The sequence below is a fragment of the Harpegnathos saltator genome, unplaced genomic scaffold (assembly GCF_003227715.2).
Source record: "Harpegnathos saltator strain DR-91 unplaced genomic scaffold, Hsal_v8.6 scaffold115, whole genome shotgun sequence".
Classification (NCBI taxonomy): Eukaryota; Metazoa; Arthropoda; class Insecta; order Hymenoptera; family Formicidae; genus Harpegnathos; species Harpegnathos saltator.
The window spans coordinates 1,760,875-1,784,594 of NW_020229890.1; the positions used below are offsets into that span (position 1 = coordinate 1,760,875).

At 49.5% G+C, this 23,720-nt stretch overlaps 2 protein-coding genes across 2 annotated transcripts in view; one reads left to right on the plus strand and one right to left on the minus strand.

The window, feature by feature from the left end:
* Positions 1–23,720, minus strand: part of LOC112589383 (uncharacterized) — a 33,583-nt gene that overhangs the window by 5,888 nt on the left and 3,975 nt on the right. Inside the window, exon 2 of the mRNA XM_025302455.1 lies at positions 6,202–6,515. Coding sequence (XP_025158240.1) covers positions 6,202–6,515 — 314 coding nt within the window. The remainder of the gene's footprint in view (positions 1–6,201; positions 6,516–23,720) is intronic.
* Positions 9,532–17,295, plus strand: LOC112589572 (uncharacterized). The gene is made up of 5 exons (XM_025303420.1): positions 9,532–11,696; positions 13,405–13,506; positions 13,629–13,844; positions 14,410–14,730; positions 15,094–17,295. Exons 1-5 carry the CDS (start codon positions 9,810–9,812, stop codon positions 15,193–15,195), a joined length of 2,628 nt encoding a protein of 875 aa, XP_025159205.1. The 5' UTR covers positions 9,532–9,809; the 3' UTR covers positions 15,196–17,295.

Genomic DNA, 23,720 nt, shown 5'->3' on the forward strand with positions numbered 1-23,720 from the left:
GCTTTTCCACGCTTGCCGGGGGTAGCGAGGTTGTGCAAGGGCGAAGCACGCCGGCAAAACAGCGGCGACGGCGGCGGCGGCGGCGGTGGCAGAAATTTGCCGCGTATATTTCTAGTATTCGCGGCATAAATGTACGTCTCGGCGGGACGAAGTGACTCCGGCATCCTGGGGACGGTCGCGGGGACGACGCGCGCGCATCCAACGGCGGCACCGGCGGCGGTCGCTCTGAACGAACGGCCGGCTGCAATCGAGCGTGACATACACGGCGAAACTAAATTTCGAAAAAGCGCTCGCGCACGGCGGACGAGAACTAATTGTGTCAACGCGTTCATGTTTTTCCATGCAAAACCGTGCCGCACGCACGCACGCGCGCGCGTGTCTGTAACAAGGTTCTGCTAATTAATGGAGGATTGCGATGTAATTGCCTATTAGCAGAAGCCAATGCCAAATTGGCGCTTTAAATTAAACGTCACGGCGAAAAACGGTAAATCGATTGGCGGACTCGCGACATCGGGATCAACCGAAGATTGCGTTACCCGTATTAAGACCGGTATTCTTGTTGCGGACGGGCGCGAGCGCGCGTGCGCGCATTTGACGTTATTCGCCCCGCGGCGAGTCGCTCTGCGCGTTTAATGCGATTGCAAAGCGTCGTGTGCCACTGTGACACACTCACCTTTTTATTTATATAGACGACGGATAAAAAATAAATACGCGAAAGGCAAGCTGCAAATGAAATCGGGATGAAATAAAAATATCTGGAAATCGCCGCGCGCGCGCGCGTGCGTCGATGACGGCGTCGGAAATATTGCCATAGTTTCTGTGCGTTAGAGTGATCTACTGTGAAACGTCCGGCCCGCGACCAGATATTAAACGTCGCTATTAGTCGAGGTAATGAATTTTAAGGGAGATGAGCGGCCATGCCCATGCAGCCTCTCTCTCTGTCTCTTCCTCTCTCTCTCTCTCTCTCTCTCTCTCTCCCCCCTCTCTCTCTCTCTCTCTCTCGCGTGCGCGCGCGTACACTCCGGGTACTCGACATAAAGGATTGCCCTCGCGAAATTATTTCCTTTATAAATCAGAGGCCATACGTTTCAGCGTCATCCCACCTTTATCCCGACCCGTGCAACCTCTCCTGCTATCCCGCCTCTCTCTCTCTCCCCCTCTCTCTCTCTCTCTCTCTCTCTCTCTCTCTTTCTCTCTCTCTCCCCTCCTATCTCTCTTTCTCTCTCCCGCTCGCGACGTCTCCATGCAGTACGCCGAGGACCGAGAGAAATGGCTGAGGTTTATTAACGATGCCCTCACAGGTCGAAAATTCCCCTCCCGCCGCCGGTGCGGACAATTGAAAGCCCGAAAACAGGAAGCGGCCTCTTTCCCGACCGGCCGACAAATCGTTTCGCGGGGCGCGCAGATCGCGCTTAGTCGCGGCTCAGCGCATCTCACGGCGTGGCTTAGCGCGCCGCTGATCCAAGCTAATTAAACGTCCCTTCTCACCGCGGCAGCACGCGCGCCGCCAACGCGAAACGGCCGATTCTCGCGCGCTGCCTGCGTGCGAAATTCTGTTTTTTTTTCTGCTGTCCTCGCTACCGCGCGAGTTGCACGCCGCGCCGCGCCGCCGGCCGGCGCGGCGTGCAACCCTTCATCCCGGGGGAGCTTTCCGCCGTTATATACCGCGATTCTTTGACCTTGGCACCGGCGAGAGCCGCGCGGAGTAGGCGGCACAGGCGAGAGACACAAGCCAGCCGCGCCGCGCCTGGCGGGTTAGGGGATCGGCTTGATTTGCCAGCAGAATGTGGCCGCTGGTGGGGATGTAGTAATTTGTCGGCTTGAGAAGGCGGCTGGCTCCAAGCTGATAACAGGGGGTGGTCCATTCTCCTCTGATTCGACCTCGCGTTACTCCACGTCCTACGTCCTACGATCTCTCTCCCTTCCGGCGACGATCTCCACTTGCGAGCTGTGCGAGTCAACACATAGCCGGCCTGCTCCTCCACGCGCGCGCGCGCGAGCTACGTAAGACATCCGGTTGCGCGACGGATCTGCCGGGAGGTGTGTGAGAGGGCCAAGACAATGAAGATACTGCGGAGGAGAGAGAGAGGGGGGGGGAGACGCTGAGAAAGGCTGGCTGGAAGAGTCGCGCGCGCGGCCGGATTTTCCATAATCGGCCGTATCTCACGACGCTCGCAAGCGACGATAAGGGAGGGAGCCGCTCCCTCCCGAGCGCCTTGTACAAGAGCTTTCTCGTCTCTGCACTTCGCCTTTATAGGAATTATTATTGTCTCACGGAAAGGCTGACTCCGCCGAATCCCTTCCCCGGAGTCCGCTCGCTAAAGCGACGGGATACGCGAATTGGATATCTTTTTTCATACCGAGTCTCCGATCCCCACTTTTTCGCCACTCCCTGCTCGCGTGTCGCGCGATTTTGAAGCGTTGTTTTGGAAACTCGCGTTTCCGCGGGGAAACCGCTCTCTTTGCGCCTGAGAATCAAATCAAAGCTTTAACGTGGCGGGGCCGCGTGATAATTAATTAGCACCGTTCGCGCTCGGCAGACGCAGAGGCACGGCGCGGAATGTTTTCGATCTCGTCGGCTACGTGACGGAAGTCATCTTAATGCAAGAAGAATGTACTTGGGTCGAGTTGAGATTCTTAGGCTGCGATTGGTCCTGGTAAACAAAGTTAGACGCCTAATCTCGTTTCCCCCGAGCTCCTACTGCTTCTCAAATTCATTCTGCCAGCTTGGGTGTGTGTGTGTGTGTGTGTGTGTGTGTGTGTGTGTGTGTGTGTGTGTGTGTGTGTGTGTGTGTGTGTGCGCGCGCACGCGCGCGTGTATGTGCGCGAACAACCGTGTACTCGGACGGTGTTTCCCAATCAGTTTAGCATTAGCGCGGAAAAGTTCTAATTACTCCGTGTGCGGGGAATAACCATTAGTTGCTCGCGTTTAAAAATTTTTTCACGCCCGCTTCGCTCGAGCGCGGATTCGTGCGCGCGCGCGCGCGCACGTACCGTACGAGAGGCGAAATAATTACGCGAAACCCGATTATATCGTCGAAGTTTGTTTGCTCGTTTGGACATTTAATGTATAACGTGCCTGCCTATGCACGTCGCTTGAAGATTTCTACGTCTCGTTCGTCGCGGGCACACTCGTCATATTTCGAGCGGATGATTTGTTTCCCGCCGGTTAACATTTCGCTACCTGTAACGACTAAAGTGGATGTACCCATCCTAGTTTCTCCGTGCGACAGACAGAGGCGGGAAAAATGTCCTTGTGACGCTGACCGTCACTTCCACGCGCGCGCACGTCATTTAAAGCCGAAGAAACTCGCCGATGCAACCGCGTGCAGCAAAATCCCGTAGCGCTGAATACAACTCGTCGAATGCCTCCGCTAATAAATATCCGTCAGATTGTTATCAGCGCCCGGCAAAAAGCACGCTGCGGATTATACAAACAATACCGTACGCATCGGCGAAAATAATATCAGCCTCGATAGAGCAGCATGGCGTATTATGAATCATTTGGCAAAGCCACTTACCGTTGCAAGTCGCAGTCGCATATACAAAAGGGAGAACCACGGTATTTACAGAGATATCAGATTAATTAGATAGAAACGCTACTCTCTCTCTCTCTCTCTCTCTCTCTCGCTTGCGCGCGTGCGCGCTCTCTCCCACGTCGACTACCGAGATTTCCCGCAAGACGCGACGGAGCCGCTCGAAGAAGGCGCACCGGCTGATTATCGTATCCCGGCCCAGAATCGCGTATAAGGGCTGGTATCTGTAATACGTCTGACGTATGCGCGCGAGTTAAATTAAAGTTTGCCGGCAGCGGCGAAACGCCGGCGCCTTGTTTCAAAGCCGTGCGTTAACCGAAAGCCCAAAGTAATCTCACGTACCGATCCCATCGCGGCTCGCGCAGCTTCTCGACGTTGCTCCGTTCGCGAACGCGCGCGCAACGGGAAACGCACGGGAAAACGTTATCCGCGTATCTTTTTTTTTTTTCCGTAGGAAAGAGCAATTTCGGTTCGCAATTAATTACCGCCGCCGCCGCCGCCGCCGCATGGCAGTCTCGACGGAGCGAGACGAGCCGCAGCGCGAGTCCGTTCCAAAGTCCGTGTTTCCGGTTAAACACGCCGATTGTATCTTATTTGATAAGCGGCGAGGAAATTCTTCCGCACGCGCAGCGTGTCCTGATTAATAGGTACCTCCGCCGCGCCGGCGAGTGTGGTCGCGTCTTAAACAACAACGTGCGCCATTCAAGTTTTATAGTGCGTACGTTCGCAGCAACGTTCGCCGTAACTTCGGAGTCGAGATAAGACGCTCCTTCTTCTCTCTTCTTCTTCTTCTTCTTCTTCTTCTTCTTCTTCTTCTTCTTCTTCTTCTTCGCCGAGAGTCGATGGGGGCACGCCGCTCATCAACGTGTAATAAAGCGGTTTGAGCGGCAGAGAGCTGACTGATGCATTAATCAGTTCTTCTTCTTCCACGTGTGTGTGTGTGTGTGTGTGTGCGCGCGCGCACTCGATTCTGTGTATCTGAAAACGAAACTTTAACGTTGCTTCGGAAGCACCTTTCGAGCGGTGAAGTTATATCCGTCCGAAAACGGACGGCATTTCTGCGTGAAATTTGTCGCGATGTGATCCTTTAGAACATCTTGTCGAGTGATAATTTGCCTCGCAGATGGGAACTCGGCGACACCCGGCCGTGTCGCGCCATTACCTAACTTCCAGTCGGAATTCATATTCGGAAAACATGAAAACCCGCGCTCTCCCCGCCGACTGATGCAATTATCTTCCCTTCTGGTGGCCGCGGGAAACACGTGTAATTTTCCAGCGAGTTCCTCGCCGTCATTGTCACACCGAGACTAACTTTACATCGCGACGACGGCCCGCTGTCAAGGTATCAGACGGCCTGATATCCGATGCTACTTAGACATTCGCTACTCACATATTCTCGGGATTCCCATACGACCAGGTCGCCGTGACCGACCCCACGTCGAGGCCAGCGTGTACATACGCACACACGCACGTACGCACATGTACGCGCGCATTTGCCGAAATGCGAAACGTCCCGCACAATGGCGCGCGTCCAACAAAGTTCTTAATGACGCGTCGAGCTACGAGCAATTTTTTGCACATCCATCTCGTGGCAAATTGCAACGGCGGTTTATTTACTCATAATTATGTCTTGTATACTAATGTCGTCTATATTGCGAGAGATAATAGTTGGCAGATAATAGTTGCTTAATTACTCTTGATGGGGGAGTAAATACTTTATCCATCACAGCCGAGCAATCTTGAAGCTTAGCAGCGCGGAAGGTAAAAAGATAACGCTAATGCCGAGCGAACGCGGCAAGATATTACGCTGAGAAGTACAATAAAAACACAAAGCTCTTTGTTAGCGATTGTTTCTATATTGCGAAACACTCGCACGCGGCTCCACACAAATGCACACATACACACACACACACACACACACACACACACACACACACACAGAGGCCGCGTTGCGCGCGAAGCGGAAGAGTTTAAGTACGCCATTAATGAACGGGGGGGGGGTTGTACGCGCACGCATTCTCCTGACTGTCAACCGCCTCCTCGTGCGGGCGCACGAAGAGCTTTTTAGCGAACTGTCAAACTTCGCCGAACCGCGAATTACTCATTCCACCGCCACGTCCCTCTCCAATGCGCGCTCGCGAGGGGGTGCGCGGCGCGGATCAAAGACCCCGGGATTCCGCGAGCGACAACTCTCGAAACATCGATTCTGGGCCGCGACGTGACGCACCGCGAGATCGCTCGACAGACCCTGTCCCCGAGCGACCCCGACGAATTCAACGAGACCCGGCAGTGCTGAATAATTCGCGTTAGCGGTGACCCGCCCCGAAAATACACACAGTGCGGCCCACATAACTCTTTGCGGCTCAATATCTCGGAAACTATTTCATCGATTTTAAAGGTCCGCGGCTCGAATTGCACGGGACTGAAGAGCCGTTAAACTGGAGCGAAGATTAGTTTGCCCGGTCGCGTGAGTGGAACGGAGGTTAACTATAACATTCTTTTTTTTCTCTTTTTTTTTTTTTTTTTTTTTGGAAATGGAGGGAGGAACCCCTGTACAAAATTATATTCCTGAATTCTGTGGAAGCAAACAATTTTTCTAGTTTTATCCGAAACATTTTCTCGCCGAATGTTTCTGTCAAAAAGTGCGACGGTGTGAAGTTTCGACCAGCTGCACGAAGCGAATAATCGCACGAAATCAAAATCACAACACTCTGTATTCCGACACTTATCCAATTTATTAAATATTGAAAATATCCTCCATGAACTTGTAAACATTTGTTTATCCGAGTTGACACAAATTATTCCCAACATTTCGGGGAGTCGCCGGAGCGCAAGCGTCGCGTGTACCTCTTGCTTCATATTCTCTTTCGCCGTCGGCGGTTCAAACATAACTTTCTCCTTCAGAAGAAACATAAATAAACACTGCGTCGTACTGCCGCTGTCGATCTTGCCGGGGATGCTCCATCCGCATTCTCCATTCTACAAATATAGAGCGATAAGATTACAAAGGTTAACTCATGTTTTTTCTATGATCGTCGTATCTACGCGCGAGCACGCGCGGATGATCGATGAATGATCGGCGAGTGACGATTGATGACTGACGCGTATACGAGTGATATATATACAGTTTCAGTGATATCACCCATGTTCCGCCTCCGAATGAAAATGGTGAAATTATAATTCAGCGTTTGGATGATGGATTGCTTTCGAAATGGAGATTCCGTCACACTTAAATCTACTCTTGCTGGAGATAATTTATTTCTATATTTTAGAGAGAGAGAGAGAGAGAGAGATGCACGTCTTAAAACAAAAATTTCCTCTCCTCTCCAACTATTTTTCTCGAGTCGAAAATGCATTAAAGGATTCTTTTTCACGAGAAATGTACAATTTTGTAATTGTTTTCAGATATTTTTCGACGACGTGCTTCCTCGAGTCGGACGTTTGGTTTAGAGCAATAAATAACGACCCGAGTAATTGTTCGGCGCACGACAAATAATTACTCTCGTCCAATTGTCTTCGTTGAATGCGCGAGGGTGCATTGAGCCGTCCGACCGGAACTGGTGACAGCTGAGACAACGGAAGTAAGATGGCGACTACACCGGTGTCTTGTCCCGTCGTTGGGTCAATGTACAGCGCAGCGTGAACGCCGGTAAACTCCTCCCGCATAGTTATATACGTAATTACATACGTAACTTATTGTTGGTACGTCTATTTATTGCAAAATACACACATGTGTGCGCGCGCGAGTGCACGCCCGTTAGAAGTTTCCGAGCTTCCTCAGTCACCGCAAGCGAGTGCAATTTGTGCCGGGGCTTATTGGCCGGTAGTTATTACTAAAGTTGCGTAACTTCACAATGGCCGCCGCGAAAAAATGTCCCGCCCTTTCACGACTAAAATAATGACTTCGAGATGCTCTCCGCCTCCCCGCCCCGCCCCGCCCCCCCCCCCGTTTATTAAATTATAAAACGCGGTCGCTTTATGTTTCTACCTCGTAAATTTTTATTTTCTAAACTATAAACTTGCATTCTATACAAGATAATACGTAAAGATCGCGTGCGTAGCTGTGGTTCGAAAGGCAAATTTGTCATTCGCTCCCCTCTGCCCAAACTTTCTCCATAAAAGGAAACTGAAACTTTTGATGAAAGTGAAATCAAATGTAACCCTCGTTATACTCGCGTATGTGTGCATCCTGCATTTATATATCCATAAATAGCAAAATTTGTACGATGAAGACATCTCTCGACACGTCCGCGAGATTCCGAGTGGGGTTCGACAAACGCGAACGCTTTTCCAGATAAATGTTTAACAACTCGATCTTATCCACAATGGATAAAATGTACTCGACTCTGAGAGTTTGCGAACGCGGGTTTATTTCGGCTTTCTGAACCGAGGAAGGATATGCGAGCGCGCGGTGAGCATCAGTCGATGGTGCAGAGCGCGACGATGTATACGCGATCAATACTGGTTCTAAGGGTGCACCACCATCTCTTCCTAGTGTCTGAAAGCTCGTCTTGCAACTGATATTCGATGCCAATTAGCGCCTGATTTGTTTGATCGATAGAAGAAAACCAGATACCTTCAGTGCTCCACGTCAACGATAATTATCAGACGCCGCGAGCATCGCAATTGTGACTCGATTGAGGAAAAATTACACGGGTGCTAATAATACCAATTCGCGCACTACGAAGCTGGGTGAAGAACACTCCGAAATTGTTGGAAATGTCTCGTCAGTCAAGACCGAAGCAGCCAAGACTCCGCCAGACGTCCTACCAGACGTGGAAACCGCGTCGTGTTGAAAAGACAAGGTACGTTTTGATACAAATAACACAAAAGTGCAGGACTCGTGTAGTTTACGCGGATAAATTTCTCTCATGTCGCTTATGAAACGCTTGTAAGAGAGTGAAGCTCGTTCGATCGATTCGTCGCGTCTCGCAATGATTTGGTAAACAAATAACTAGTAAATCCCGCAGATGCACGCGCCAAGTGTTCTGCAAAATTACCATCAAGTGAGCCGAGAAGTGATCGCGCGCAATCTTATTATCACAAATGACATGCAATCTCGTTTACAGATGGGACTATCCAGTTCCTGCGTCGAGGACATACTGGGAGAAGTTCTGCGACGACGCGGAAAAGAAGTTGCTCAGAGTAAGAGATTCCTTTCCGATATTATCCCACCTTGCCGTTGCTCCAAATTTTCGCTACTCCGAGAGGGTTCTTCGCGATATCGTAGATTCCGACGACGTCTCTTCCGCTGGAGGCTTCGATGAGAACGTACCTCTCGTAGATTCGGGACTCTCATCCCCTAAAGCGCCAGACGTTTCTTTAGGAAATGATAACGGAATTGTTTGCCTTAGTACGGAGCCGATAGTTAAAATTTGTCCCCCCACGCCGTTAAAAAGGTCACCGAGGAGCGACACTGTCGCGGTCGACGGACCGGCTGCGGAGGAACAACGCGCGAGTGTCGTCGCCGAAAGAAAAAGCACGACGAAAAAAGGAGCGAGTTCGTATGACGAATCGCGGTCCCCTGATGCTCCTTCCAAAAATTCTATCATGCCACATGACGGATCGGGGGATGGAAAGGTGTATTCAAAGGAGACGTGCCCTTTTCACCGACACGAAGCCGCGGTGAAAATTTTCGACGACGATATCGAGAAGTATTTGATAGACGATCCGAGAGCGAGCGTGCCACCGAATCAAAAGTCGAGCGAATTGCCGTTATCGCGGGAGACTTCTAAGTATCGCAAAACCGAGCGAAAAATAACTTCCTCTGAGAAGGCTAAAACGGTCACTTTCCTACAAAAGAGATTGGATTCTCAGTCGGATGATGTCATGGATTTAACTGCCGGCGAAAACGCAAGCGGCGATTCTAAAAGTAAACGACGCGAAATCGGGCTGAAAACATTTAATTTACGGTCCGATACGCTACTATCGGATTTCAAATTTCCGACAAAGAGAAGGATCGCGAATGACTCGAAGATTACGACGGTGTCGTTGCCGAAATTGTCTCAGCCTCGGAGGGAAACCGAGACGTTTGAAGAATTAATGATGCCTCCGGGAACACGGAAACATGCAGAAGGAGGTCTGAAAGTTCAACACAAGCTTACCGACCAAGCGGTATGACGAAAGGTGTCTGACGAAGCGCGACATCCGCGTGTGCAATTGAGGCGGACAATCGATACCGAAACGCGAGAATTCTTAAATTATTCGCAACGATACGCGTACAAAGCTTTGAGGCACTTGACGCTTAATAAAGATTTGAATTTCAAGTCCGAAATGTGGGAGGAGACGCCGGAGAAATCGCGCGTAGCTTCCACCGACGGATCGATAGTAGATACAGACGGCGCGAAGTCAGACGCGAGCGAAAGTCCCGCCGAATCCCACTCGCGCAGCCCGGAATTCCCTTCGTCCCGCGACGTGCGAGAAAAATTGCGACCAATGTGGGGGGGTGGCAGTATTGAGGAGAAAGCTTTCAAGTACAAGCTCCTGGGCTCGGCTTCCGGCAATTCGTCGATGATACCCGCGAAATCGCTGGCCAAGTCCGCGCTCAGCACGAAATTCGCCAGATACGAGAGCCGGAAGAGCCGCCAGTCGGCGCGCGTCTTGGACGCTCTGCCGAAAGTGTCGTGCTTTCGGCGCCGGAACCGTGACAGATGCTTATCCTGCATGCACAAGTCCCCGCGAAGGTCGAACGAAGCCGAGGATGCCCGCTCGCGAGCGGCGGCGTTGTTGACGGAAATTGAAACGAAAGACGACAGCGAGTCGTCCAGTTCCGGCGGACTTTCGGGATTTCAAGAGGAACTGCGGGCGATATTGCAGTCCCGGCGGAAGGACATTCCGAGATACCCCGAGAAAGTGGAGGATGTATCGGACAAAACGACACTCCCGTCTCGTCAAGTGGAACCAGAAGGAACCGCGATCTCGACGAAGGTCGATGCGAGTCAATTGAAAGGTAAAACGCCGCAAGCCGCCGCTGAGGACTCGTTAACCAAAGTCCCGAAGAGCATGAAAGCTATCCCCAGTTTGATCTCGATATCGTCGGAACGATCGAAGATCTCGTCGTCGGAGACCCACACCTCCGACGAGGAACCGTCGTCCCCGCTCGCGCTGGCCGACGACCCGTCGCGGTACAAGAACATGGCGCCCTGTCACTTGCCCACGGTCCTGTCGCACAGCATGGAGCCGTTGCGGGCCTTGAGGCACAGGAAGCCGACCACCATGGAGTCGCGGATCGCCCTCATGGAGAGCGCGACGTCGGCGAAGGAGAAGTCCGACGACGAGTATTACGAGGACGCGAAGGTCGAGAGCGCGGCCATGCCGCGAGCGAAGTCGCAAGCTCGGCCGAGAATGGCCGTCGAAGGGCCCGAAAAAATCCTCGCCGGCGAGGAGGCCGCGCCCTTGAGAGGGGACTCGAGAGCTCTGCTGAGAGTTAAGTCGGAGGAACAGCTGAGCCCGCCAATTGTAGAATCTGCGCGAAAAGACGAGCTGAAGCGAGGATACAGTTGCGCGAGCATCGAGGTTTTACGGAAGGATTCTACGAGAGGTACGTTTGAGATTCTTCGTGGTGAAGCGGCAGGTCGGCGAAGGGAGGCGATCTCTCTGGAGAAGGTAGACTCCGCGAAAGAGTCGGCGGCTCCTTCCGGCTCGCCAGCGGAGCAGGAGGAGGAGAGACGCGCGGCACTGCCGTTGTCGACGATCGCCGAAATTTCGCGATTTCTGCAGGAAGCAATTCGAGGGGGCGAATCGCCGGCAAGCGCGCTGGAAACGCTCGCGAACGAGTTCTCCTCGCGGCTGATAAAGCAACACGACGCCGGCACGACGACGACGACGGCGGCGGCAATAAGGCGCGCTAAATTAGCCGCGAGATTAACGAAGTTGCTGGCGGACTCGAAGCGTTATTCGAGCCCCGATAAGTTCCCGTCTGACCTCGTTTTCTCCGCGAAACAGCCGCCCATTTGCAATTCCCGTCTGCTAAGACGCGCTCTGCCGGCCGATTCCTACAATCTTGTCGCACCGTTATTGGGCATGCCGATCTTGTGCCCCGCGAAAGTCCCGCGAAAGGAGAAGGGCTTACGTATGGTGTCCTACAAGGAGGAGGAGGAGGAGGAGGAGCAGGAGGAAGAGGAGGAACGGGCGGACGGCAAAATTCCCTTCGACTTGGTGGTGCGTACGTTACAACAATCAAATATCTTTAAATATCTTTCCTTGCCCTATCTTCAATGGCTGCGTCTTCAGCAGCAGTAAAGTGATCAGTGAGCGCTTAGTGATTATTGTCTGTGACTGGAGCATTCTTTTAGATTCTTCATAGATCCAGAAGTATTTACCAATCAGGAGCGAGAATTACTAAGCGCTCACTGATCATTTTGTTCTTCTGAACACAGCGAATGCAGCTCAATCATTCAAACGAGCGAGGTACGCTTAGTCGAGAAAAATTCCGCGGGTATAAATATTCGACCCTACTTACTCAACTTACTTCCCTCCAATAACTTTGACTTTGATACGTATTATCAAGGCCATGGTCCTGAGTAACCACCAACAGGTTTCAATCTCGTCGCTCGTTGTTTATTAAAAAGCTGTTAACGAAAAAAGTTTCATAAATAGACCATCGTTTTCCGACCACCGTGTCTACATTTGAGAAGTAAATATATGATAAGTATATAAAAACAGCACACACACATCGGTTTTTCATAAACTCCTCCACTATCTATTTTTTTAATGTGTACACTAGGAAAAAAAATTTAATATCTCTAACAAAACTGTGTAGTTGAGGCATTTTTTAATAGCAACTAAATATCTTGTTTTATATAACAAAATATTTAGTTGTCTCAACTAAATATATTTTTCCGCTTTGTTCTCTGGACCAAATGATTTTGTTCTTAGACTTCATATATAAAAATTAAGCATTTTAGTTATTTTATCCATAAAAATTACATAATAACGAAATATTATTTTACATAAACTAAAATAATGCCCAATGGATACTATTTTGTCTTTCTGTGCACTAAAATTTAGATTTTATATAAGAAAGAAAAGGAAGAAAAGATTTTATTAAGGAAAATTATAGTATTTTTAACAAAATTCATATAATTTTTGCTTTTTGGTTCTTATGACAAAAGTATTACGTTATACGAACAAACCGTAATCAAACAAGACATTTGTTTACAGGAACTAAACAGTTTTGTTGGGTATATTTTAACCAAATTATTTTGTTGTTATAACAAAATTTTGATTCACGCAACAATACATTTTTCCTAGTGTACAATGCCGCACAACTGCATCATATTTATGAAACTTTTTCATTTATAACTTTTCAATAAACGATCAGCAACGGCTAAAACCTTCCGAAGGTTATTCAACAACATGACCCCGATAACATATGTCAAGATCAAGATCATTGGAGAGAAAGAGAGAGAGAGAGAGAGAGAGAGAGAGAGAGAGAGAGAGAGAGAGAGAGAGAGAGAGAGAGAGAGAGAGGGAGAATTAACAGTCCCAAACTGAATAATTAACCAAACTTCTCTTGTCAATAATTTTGCAACGAACGACGAGCAACGATTAAAATTTGTTGGAAATTATTCGGGACTGTGATCCTGATGACACGTATGTCAAGTCATTAGAAGGGGATAAATAAGGATGAATAGTTATTATTTTACTAGTTAATTTGCGATTAAATGATACTCCCGCTTATTATATCGCGCATCCTTGCCGCGTCAAATAAATCCTTAAAGCCCAAGTAGAAAAGACAATATCGTACTTGAAATTCTCTCTCTCTCTCTCTCTCTCTCTCTCTCTCTCTCGGCCACGGGCGACACTCCCGCCCGCACCGGCTGGATCGACTTATTAGTCAAAAGTAAGCGCTTTCACACGCCCGCAGGTACATCCCCCGACGAGCAAAGACATCTCCCGCGGCAAAGCTGAAGCAGATCAGATCAGGTCGAATCCCTATGCTCTCTTTTTGAGGAAGCCGCGGCGCAAGGTACGACGACGAAATAATATTCCGTCACCCCGTAGCCGCACTTGCGAAATCCTCGCGCGGCTGCGAGGTGACGGCTGCGAGTTTTGTCGCGCGTCTTAATGCCAAATACACACCGCGATCAGGTTGTCACTTGGCGGCCTTTAACGGCGGAAGACCTCAAAGGCTACGATCCCGAGGCTACCCTCGAAATGAGAGCCAGAAATATTACGGACAGGATATGCCGTGACTTCTGCGAGTGGCTGCGCGATTTAGGCGGCACCGACAAACTCATCGACGAGGACGTCCTCCGAGATATGTTCGAGATTGAATTTACGGCCGAGGCCAGTAGAACGATGCAGGTGGGTAGGCAGCTGGCTAGATATACGCCAGGCCAGGCAGGTGGGGAAACAAAGTAGTACACAGGACGCGCGCGCGCGGTGTAACCTCTCCACGTAATGCATTTTCGCGTGCGAGACGGTTCCACAACGGCGTAACATCATAATGCGATGCACGATGATATACGCACTTTGATACGCGGACGCGAAATTCGAATTATAACTTCGGCGCGATATCAAAAGCCCGGCCTGATTGCGCCGGCGTCTCCTCGCGAATAAGTCACAGGCGCCGCGCTGAATCCGCCGCGAGGGACGCGCGAGCGATTTTTCGTCGGGCCGGAAAAATATCGAGACTCGATTCGCCGTGTCTGCCGCGATTAAGTTGCCGACGGGGGGGAGGTCCTCGTTTCTTTCAGCCCCGCTTTTTCCCTTCTTTCTCTCGCATTTCTTCGTCGGGTTTCGCAGATGCCGCTAATTCGGGGCCGCAAAGCGGGATCGATCGCGAGTCGCCGCGTTGCGCCCCCGTGAAATGAGGAGGAAATAAAACGTTTGACGTTCGATTATGTTAAATGCGCGCTGCTCGGGACAGATGTCGATGAAGGAAATGCCGATGGTGCCCGGCGCGGTAGCCGCAGCGAGACAATGTCACGACGCTGCCGAGCTCGCCATGACCAGGAAGCACCTGATTAGAGACGCTGAAGCGGAGACTAAGCCGGCCAAAACAATGGCGTTCGGCACCATGATACCCTGGCAACGTCAATTTGTACCGCCCGGAAATCGCGTGGAAGAGCTGTGGCTGCGCTGCGAAAATGTCATGCTGGACCTCGAGACGATGGATGTGGTTTGGGACGGCATAACGCACCTAGAGAGCGTCGGGTCTTTCGTCAAGTGGCTTCACGAGCATTCGAAGGTGAGGTCGCGCGCACAGTTTTCTCACCGTCACGAGAATTAGAATCTCGAGACGCGAGACGGATCATCGATTCTCAGACATCGATCACCTCGGCGTGTCTGCTAAGGAGAACGAGTCTGCTTAAGAAATTACTATCGCTATTCTCGAAAGTGACACAGCCTCAGGAAGGGAACCAGCGCGGTTTTCCCGAGAGTGAGTGAATCGCGAAAAACAGGAGAATATTCAGAAAGTCGTAAAACTCGTAAAAGGAGGGAGGGAGGGGCTTGATAAAGCCCCGATCGGGCCGAGTAACGAGTGGCGAGCGCGCGAAATGTTTCATCCGCCGCTGCTTCAGATCTCCGCTGTCTCATCCGCGTATTTCAGGTCTCGCTGCTGGACGCGCTGATGAGCGCAAAGGACGCGGATGCTTGGAAACGGCCGGTCGAGGAGCAGTCCTTCGTGCATGTGGGACAGCACGTCGGATAAATGAAGTACTTTGGAAGCCAATCGCGCCCAAGTTCGCGGCGACCCCTCGGTCGTTCGACGCACAATCAACGCGGGAAAGAAATTGCCCATCGACACTCGGAAAGCCGCTATTCTACACCGGAGCGCGCGTCTACACGTCTACGCGCCAAATACGTCCGTGTAACCGATACGACCGCACGATGACACGACGCAGGACGCCCATTTCCTGTATGCGGCGAATGGTTAACCTCCGTAGCCGCCGTGGATGCTTCAATTGCGAACAATTCCCGGCGAAATTTCGACAAACGTTCAATTACGCCGCCTAATTCTCGGCTAATGACCGTCGCGTTTAGCGCCCCGTAGCGCCGACGTAACGCAGATAGAAATCAAGTTCCCCCATCGGGTTTCGCACCTCGCGAATCAAAATGTACCGATTATTAAAAGGCGCGAACGGCCCATCATTCCTGATTCGAGGGGTGTGTAGATTCGATTAGTAGTCCGATTACACGGTCTGAATTAATCCATTCGCAACGCGCGCGCGCCATGCACCTACCGGCGCACCGTATTACGCTGCATTAATTATCGATCACTCAAGTCTCATTGCATTGAACTCCATTAAGCGAGCGCGATTAATGTTAATAATAGTAACATTAATTATGATAATAGTCTATGATTGTTGTTGCGTCGATGATAACATTCTGTTATCAGTGTGCGTGGATAACGGATAAACCGTTAGATATAAGTGCTCTATCGCGCTGTCGACGGGAGCCGAGTCGAAATTTGGCTTCTTCATTAACCCTGCAAATTCCGTCGAACTTGAACAACCAATGGAGAATCTCGAGATATAACACTTTACAGGCTATTGACCCAGCTTGATGAAGCAGGATGGCCGCTTACTGTTGTTTTCTCCACGCTGAGACTTGAAGAGGGAGAAACTTGTGCCGAAATGATTATGTATTATTCGATTACCTTAATAATACCTCCTACCTTCATTCGATCCTCTCCCCGCCCCATCTACCTCTATTTTTAATGTCAATAAGAAATTTAGTTATTTGTTAATTATATAACCTATTTAAACACGTCCGCGAATTATTACAATTATTACAATTATTACTTATTTATCGAGGTTTATCTAAACTTTCGACCTTTCGAACCTTTCCTACCTTGGTTTTTCACATTTTCGAAATTTTGCGAACTTCCGACCGACGGAGTGAATGGCACTGCAAGCGCAAATAATAATAACGCTGGATCGTACGAAAAGATTCAAATGGAAGGCGGAGAACAAAAAGCTGCTAGTACCTACAGCTGAACCATAGAGCCAACGATCTCGCATCGACGAGTTGTCTAGCGAAATAACGCAAACGAGCCGATGAAATATTGGAAACGTATCACAGATGCCGGATGTCCTGACAGTGTCTGCTTACGACAGAAAATGCGCCTTAGACCCGCGGCAGCGGGAAGAAAAAAGCGAAGCCCGCGCCTCGTTTGCGACGTATCTTGCCGCTGTTGCTGCTGCCGCCATAATTCCCTTCTCGCGTTTCTCTCGCCCGCCGAACGCCGCGTGGCTCGCATTAAATCGCGTCAACGGGCGAAGGCTCGTAATAGCAGCGAGCCGCGGTAACAACGCCGGCTAGAATCGCTACCGGTTTCGTTTCGGCCGTTTCGGTCGAAGCGATAGCCGGCGAGAGGGGAAGAAAGGATCGCGGATTCGGCGAGAAACGGTACACGGCACAAGTTCGCCGCGTGCGTATCCGGCTGCGAATCCGGCTCCTCTCTGTTTGCCTTTAATATTTGTCGAACCTTTTTTCTGCATGCGTTTTCCAGCGCACAAAAGCATGAAGCATTATTCGCGCGCCGGCATTTCACACGCGAGCGTTCGCGCGCGACTCACTGAATATTTGCCCGCTCCGTGGTCCTTAGGAACGGCGGAACAATACGCGATTAGCTCGTTTTCGCACACGTGAAGACGCTCCGGCGCTCCCTTCGCCAAATGAAATTCCAAAGCGCGTCTTCCAACCTTGATGCTGACGCGACTCCCATTGGCAGAGGTCAAGGAATTAAATACACGACATGTATCTTTCTCTCAACGCTTGCCTCTACATTTCATTTAACCCTTTAAGAGGACTGGAGAGTCAGATTGCTGAAAAATCGTGCTTGTTTTTAATATAATATTTTGTGACGAACTGAATAAATGCGCAAGAATGAAAATTTTACATATATTTATATAACATATGAAGAGTAGAAAAATTTTGTTTATTAACGAATACTCATATAAATATACTTAGATTTTAAACGCGTTTTTCTCGAAATTTTGTTGTTCAACTTTTTGCAATGATTTCTCCGAAACTGAGCTTCGTATCGATTTGAAATTTTAAAGCAATAATATTTGTTCATCTGGTTCTCTCAGATGAACCATGGACAATTACGTCAAAATATTTCATTTCGAGATACTGATTTTTTTATTGTAAAAGAACTGAAAAATTTGAATTTTTTCCTAATAATAGCTGCCATTTTGTTAATTTTGTTCGATTTTTTTTTGTAGTTCACCGGATAATGATAAACCTCCTCAAGATTTCTAGCCAAAATTCGCTCTGATCGGACCGTCAAGAGCCGAGATATTACTGCAAAAACGACAACTTGAAAAAAAAAAGGAGAGTATATTTCAGCCATATATGTCGTATATTTATATGAGTATTTGTTAATAAACAAAATTTTTCTACTCTTCATATTTTGTATAAATATACCTAAAATTTTCATTCTTGCACATTTATTCAGTTCGTCACAAAATCATTACACAAAAACAAGCACGATTTTTCAGCAATCTGACTCTCCAATCCCCTTAATGCCTACTGATAGAACCTACTAATAGAATACTATAGTTACCAGAAACGCATTTAAGAATCCATAACTTAGTGAAAAGAGGAAATATTTTCGTTTTCTTTGCACCACTGTAAAGGTGAATTCTTCTTCTAAAAAATGGCATATAGATTGTACATAGATTCGGTTTAGTCTGTTTTTAGTTCAGTTTTAATGATAATATGTTTTGTCAAATTCCAAGTAGGATAGCATTGTTACTAGAATCTAGAACTCTCTGCACTATAAATGAATAGATTGGTATCTGTTATAATTTTATACATTTGGAAGCTTTCTCAGATGCAAAATGTGAAATTAAAAGAATACAGAAATTCAAAATGCCGAATCAAAGATGGTGGACACGAAAATCAAGAAATCAATCTATTTTCGTAAAACCTGGTGACCTACAATTTTTTATGCGGCGAAAAATGATTTGACTATCTAAATGGTGATCTATAAGATATTCTTCTGAAATAGTAAGCTTGACGCTCTGAATGATAAACTTCACTCACAAATATAGTAAAGTTTCAGCTGAAAAATGTCAAGCTGACTATCAGAGTTATGAGTTATCGTATAGATTACCCTTCATTTTCCTCTGTATAGGTTGCTCATTTCGTGTATGCTTTTAGGATCCAAGTCATACTTACCATTGAACAAAAAACGAACGATAAAAAGAACCAATATAAAATTCTGATATTTTTTTTGGTTATCACTACTTATAGTCTCAGTTGAAAAAAACTCGAATTTTATTCTTAAAACACTTATAAAAAAAAGTCGGGCGTTAAAGGGTTAAAGAAGATGTACTGATGCATTGATACGATTCAGGTTGTCATTTCAACGAGTGCTCCACAGTCCCTCTCCATCTTTTCCTTTCTTTCTCGTGCAAAACGTCAAATCCAGAAAAATAATTAACACGGGCGTGGAGGGGAAGCAGATTAGCGCATTTCTCGCGAAATAATAACAATACCGCCCAGTCGCCTTGATACTAACGAGAATGCCGCCGAGAAATCTCGAACTCGGAAGACGCGAGACTCTCGCAGTTGCTTTTTTTTTAACCCCTTTCCGAGAAAGATCTGCCGGTGAGTCACGAACTTTACGAGAAAGAGGAAAACGAGGGAAAGAAGAGGGGGGGGGGGGCTTTTAAAAAGGAGACAGAAAGGGAATCGGAAGCGCGCACCGGGTACGACCGACGACTGGACGAAGGTGGCGGCGGTGCGGCGGCGGGGGAGGAGCAGAGGAAGGGCGGCAGAAGGGATGGGAGCGGGGCAAAGGGAGAGTTTAGAGTCATCATTGGCCATTGGCCATCCGTTTCGCTCCACTTGGGCCGAAGGATCCCGCTCGACCGAGAAATTTAACAAGGCACACGCTCCCGGCTGACAATAGCCAACTTTCTGAACCCCCGCGTGCCCGGCCAGGTTTTAATTACTTCAATTTGAACCCCGCGCTCGCCCGGCGATTCACTGCGACGGCGACTCGACCGATAGCCGCCGAACCTCGCGATTCTCACCCGTCGAGCCGGCCGGCGACCGAGCGTTTTCGCCGCGGAAATGGGACATCCATGGGCACGGATCATGCGTCCGCGAGAAAACGAATCGAGACGAGTGCCGGCGCGCGTCGAGTGGCGAGAACTTGCCGGGGTCTCGACTCGACTCGACTCGCGCCGCCTACGAGATACGAGTCGCGAGTTTCATCCGCCGCGATTTGGCTTATCGCCCTTGGAGCTATCAGCGGTCGCCTCAGTCACGGCTGTCGAGTATAAGCAATCACCGGGACCGAGACCGAACTCGACTCGCATGTGCGACTCGCATTTGCGATCGGCTGTATCGACGCACGCCTCGTTCCCGCGCGTAATCTTCCTCCGCCTGCTGGCCCCCGCCACGCGAACTTCAATCACGCGACTAATTCGCGTGTGACGTCACGTTCTCACGATGCACCGCGGCTCGCTATAATGCGGCGGGAGATATGCGCTTTCGGTGGCTTGCGCAACTACCGAGCACACACGCTCTCCTTCATTGCGTAATACGCTATGAATGTAAAGTGAGACGTGGTCACGCTCGCTCGGTGCGATTATCGTTATCGTTACTGTGGGCGCAGCCCTAAAAGCGAAAAAAAGAATGGGAGAGACGGAGAGCGAAAAGAACATACCGCCGATACTCGATTTCAGTCGCTTTATTCAGTCTCGTTCCATCGGCGGGGCGAACAGCGCGCAGCCCGATTCCAGAAGAATCCTAAGCGCGCGAGTAATCGAATCGATCGCTGCTCTCTCCCTTTTTTCACTCTGTCCTCCCTTTCTCTCTCTCTCTCTCTCTATCTCTCTCTATCTCTCTCGCTCCTTCTTCAATCTCCCGTATAAAAATACGGAGCGTCACCGCCATGCCGTTGCGTCTGTGGGTTCTCGGATTTCTGAAACAACGCGCGACTTTCTCGAGGGACTTTCAACTTTCGCGCTGTCGACGTATCCGCGACCGTATCGCTCGACTGAAAGTTTTGTTGAAAATAATGCATCGGGAGCTAATCGCGAAACCTTATCGTCTTCGACCAGCTCAAGGCGCGCGAGAATCGTTTGTTACAGCAATAAGAGCGAGGCAACAACAAGCGGCGTCGCACGCCGCCACAAATAGTAATCTTCAACGGACCGATTTCAGCCGATTCGCGCGCTGCTCAGCTCTTTCGACATTTTATCGAGACTTATTCTAGACGAAGCGAGGTGTGGCGATACCCCCTACGTACGTGCGTCATAGATACGGAGCTGCGGGGCGATCCGCTTCGTTACCTGCGAGCGATATACGACAGAGAGCGAAACACACGGTCGCACGCACACCCGCTCACAAATCAGACGAGGAGCGCTTCCTGCCGGTTATCCGAGCTCGTTCCACCTATTGTTATGAAGTTTCACGATAGTGTGCGTATGCGTGAGCGCGTGACGCCCATGCAAACGCGCAAATGTAATGATAATGAATGAGCGAACGAACGAATGAATGATTATCCGTACAAACTATCAGATCGAAGCTACAATGTCCTTTCTAGTTGGCGTAACACGTTGCCTCTCTCTCTCTCTCTCTCTCTCTCTCTCTCTCTCTCTCTCTCTCTCTCTCTCTCTCTCTCTCTCTCTCTCTCTCTCTCTCTCTCTCTCCCCCTCTCTCTCTCTCTCTCTCTCTCTCTCTCTCTCTCTTGGCGTCCCTTATAACTTCTCTTAATATTTTATAAATCCAGTTTTCACGTTCCCCCCCCCCGTCCTCTTTTCCTCTGTTCCGTTGAGAGATTCTGCGACCAAACGTTGCAGCCTGACTGAATTTTCTGCACGCGAATAGACGTACCGAGGGATTGCGATTTTTCCTTGCGCGCTGCCTGATTAGATCACTAAGACGTGTGGCGGGTGTTGCCGTATAATGCACGGTAATTGGACTTTCGACTCTTCACAAACTCTGTTCCTCTCTGGCGATTCAGCGAACGAGCACGCCTCGAGTGCATCATCGCCGGATCACTCGAAAGTTTCGCGAAAAGCGCGAGATTTTCGTCCGCCGTCGTCTCTGTCGACCTCGTCGTGAATCGTGAATCCTCGCAGAGAGCCACTCGATCAATTTTTCTGTTGACGTAAACGCTGTTTACGTCAACCGTTGAATCGCATCGATCGACCACGACGCTCGGCCAAATTGTTTCATGGGGGAGATGAAAAAGCAACAGAGACGCACTCCATTTCGTAATGAAACGAGACAGCGAGCGAGCCTCGATTTATCATCGAATTCAGAGAACTTGGCGCGACGATTCCGTGCGGAGGAGGATTACGAGCGCTCGTCGTAATGGACTTCGTCCAACATCCGGTCGCATCCGGAAGGCCGCACCCGTCACGGTTGCTCCCGACGTCGTTACATCAGCCGGCCAGCCGCACGATTCTTCTGTTTCGCTCGTGCGTCACGTATTATTGTTAAAAGTATGCCGTGCCGTTGGCGGCTAACACGCGACTCATCGAGCCAGTCTATCGATGTCCTTTGACCTGTTGACATCCCGATAAGCCACGCGCGCACGACAGGGAGAGGGAGAGAGAGAGAGAGAGCACACAGGAACGTATCGCGTGCAAACAAGTCAGTGAGCTCGCGAACCGAACAAGATTAACAAGTGTTCGCTTTGTTCCTTGTTCGGGATTCCTACTTGGACGATTCGCGAGTTCGCTTCTCGAGTGCGCTCTTATGAGCCGCTTTCCCCTGAGTTCTGTGCGCGTCGTCATCACGTATCGCCGCGATTCTCATATCCGACAATTAACGCGGGAAGCACGACGATATCGCTCGTGCACGCGGAAGTTTCAAGCCGGCGCGAGATCGTCGGCCGAGGTTCGCGCAGCGTGATCGACAATACGAATTCGGTATCCTCTTTCATTGCGACGACAAAGAGTCGCAGCCGACCGAAGCAATGGCGGCGCTGCGCAGCAACGAAACGCACGAAAGGGCAGTGAATCGTGTTCCAGCGATGTGCGTGTGTGCGAAAGTGGACATTAAAATCGCAGCACCGCGCGCGCGCGCGAGTGCAGGTTTCTCCGGCTGTTAAGCGCGACGAGAGATGCACAGAGGAAACTTTACGCCGGAGCAATTCGAGCGACGACTCGGACACGTGACCGAGGAGCCTCATCCGTCGGACGTAAGCAAAGCAATTAGGCAGAAATGTGAAGGAAAAGGCGCGAGGAAAAAGGAGTCGGTAGAGTAAAAAAAAAGATGGTTGTTCGACGATCTTCCAACCGGTTTAACCAGACCCTCGATTGTGCTCAGCTCTTCTGTTAATTCGTAGTCTTTACGGTTAATAGTCTAATAAATGTCCAATATCTCATAAGTATATGTGTGTGTGTGTGTGTGTGTGTCTCCTAATTATAATGCTCATTGAAACATTCGAATCATGCGGGTGAGTCCATCTCTGTCTCTACTTTGTCTTTCGTTTTTTTTACTTTTATTATTACAACGCTTGTGTGCGAACGTTAGTGCGTTCTTTCCGTCAGCAATTTCGACACCTCGAACAACTCGCAGGTCTTGCGGTGAACTTTCTCTTACACAAAGTTTTATCAGCTGCCTCCTTGCCGCCTCGTGAATTCCCTTCATTCTCTACGTTTAACGTCCCGAAGTAATGAATAAATCCCGAATTCTATTGCAGAGCGGACCCGCGTTAAATCGCGTCGCAACTCGAAATTTCAGCGACTAAAATTTCAGCTCGCCGGCCCAATCGTTGTGTTAGCGCGACGATTAATGTTACTATTGAATTAACCTTAGGTTAAGCCGTTGTGTAAATGGAATTGCGAGACGACCGAGCGAATTACCTGGTCGCCTCTAGGGCGGATATTGCGCTGCTCCGAATTATCGATTGTGAATTCAAAAAGCGAGCGCAATCAGAGGGGAGTTTGAAGCACGGAGGCTTCCATGTACCGTCGAATACTTCGAAACTTATTACGAACGAAGTCCCAATTAAACTTCCCCCGTGATTACTTTTCTATAGTGACGAAGCGAGCCCGCGAAGTCTGCTAAATATGCACGGCTCTTGATGTAGCAGCGGGGAATTAAAGTTGCACGCGTTGACGAATATCTGAAATGTTATCAGGCTGGCGAGTTAATAGAACACATATCATTCTAATTTTTCGCCGAAAATGTGTGAATGTCCCCGTAGCTGAACGCGCCCCGTTATCGAATCTGATCAACCAACATCCCCGCCGCGCC

Coding starts and splice junctions, on each gene's coding strand:
- LOC112589572 (XM_025303420.1), top strand. CDS start 9,810: ATGTGGGAGGAGACGCCGGAGAAATCGCGCGTAGCTTCCACCGACGGA. Junction 13,507..13,628: donor TGAGGAAGCCGCGGCGCAAG/GTACGACGACGA, acceptor CACCGCGATCAG/GTTGTCACTTGGCGGCCTTT. Junction 14,731..15,093: donor GGCTTCACGAGCATTCGAAG/GTGAGGTCGCGC, acceptor CGCGTATTTCAG/GTCTCGCTGCTGGACGCGCT.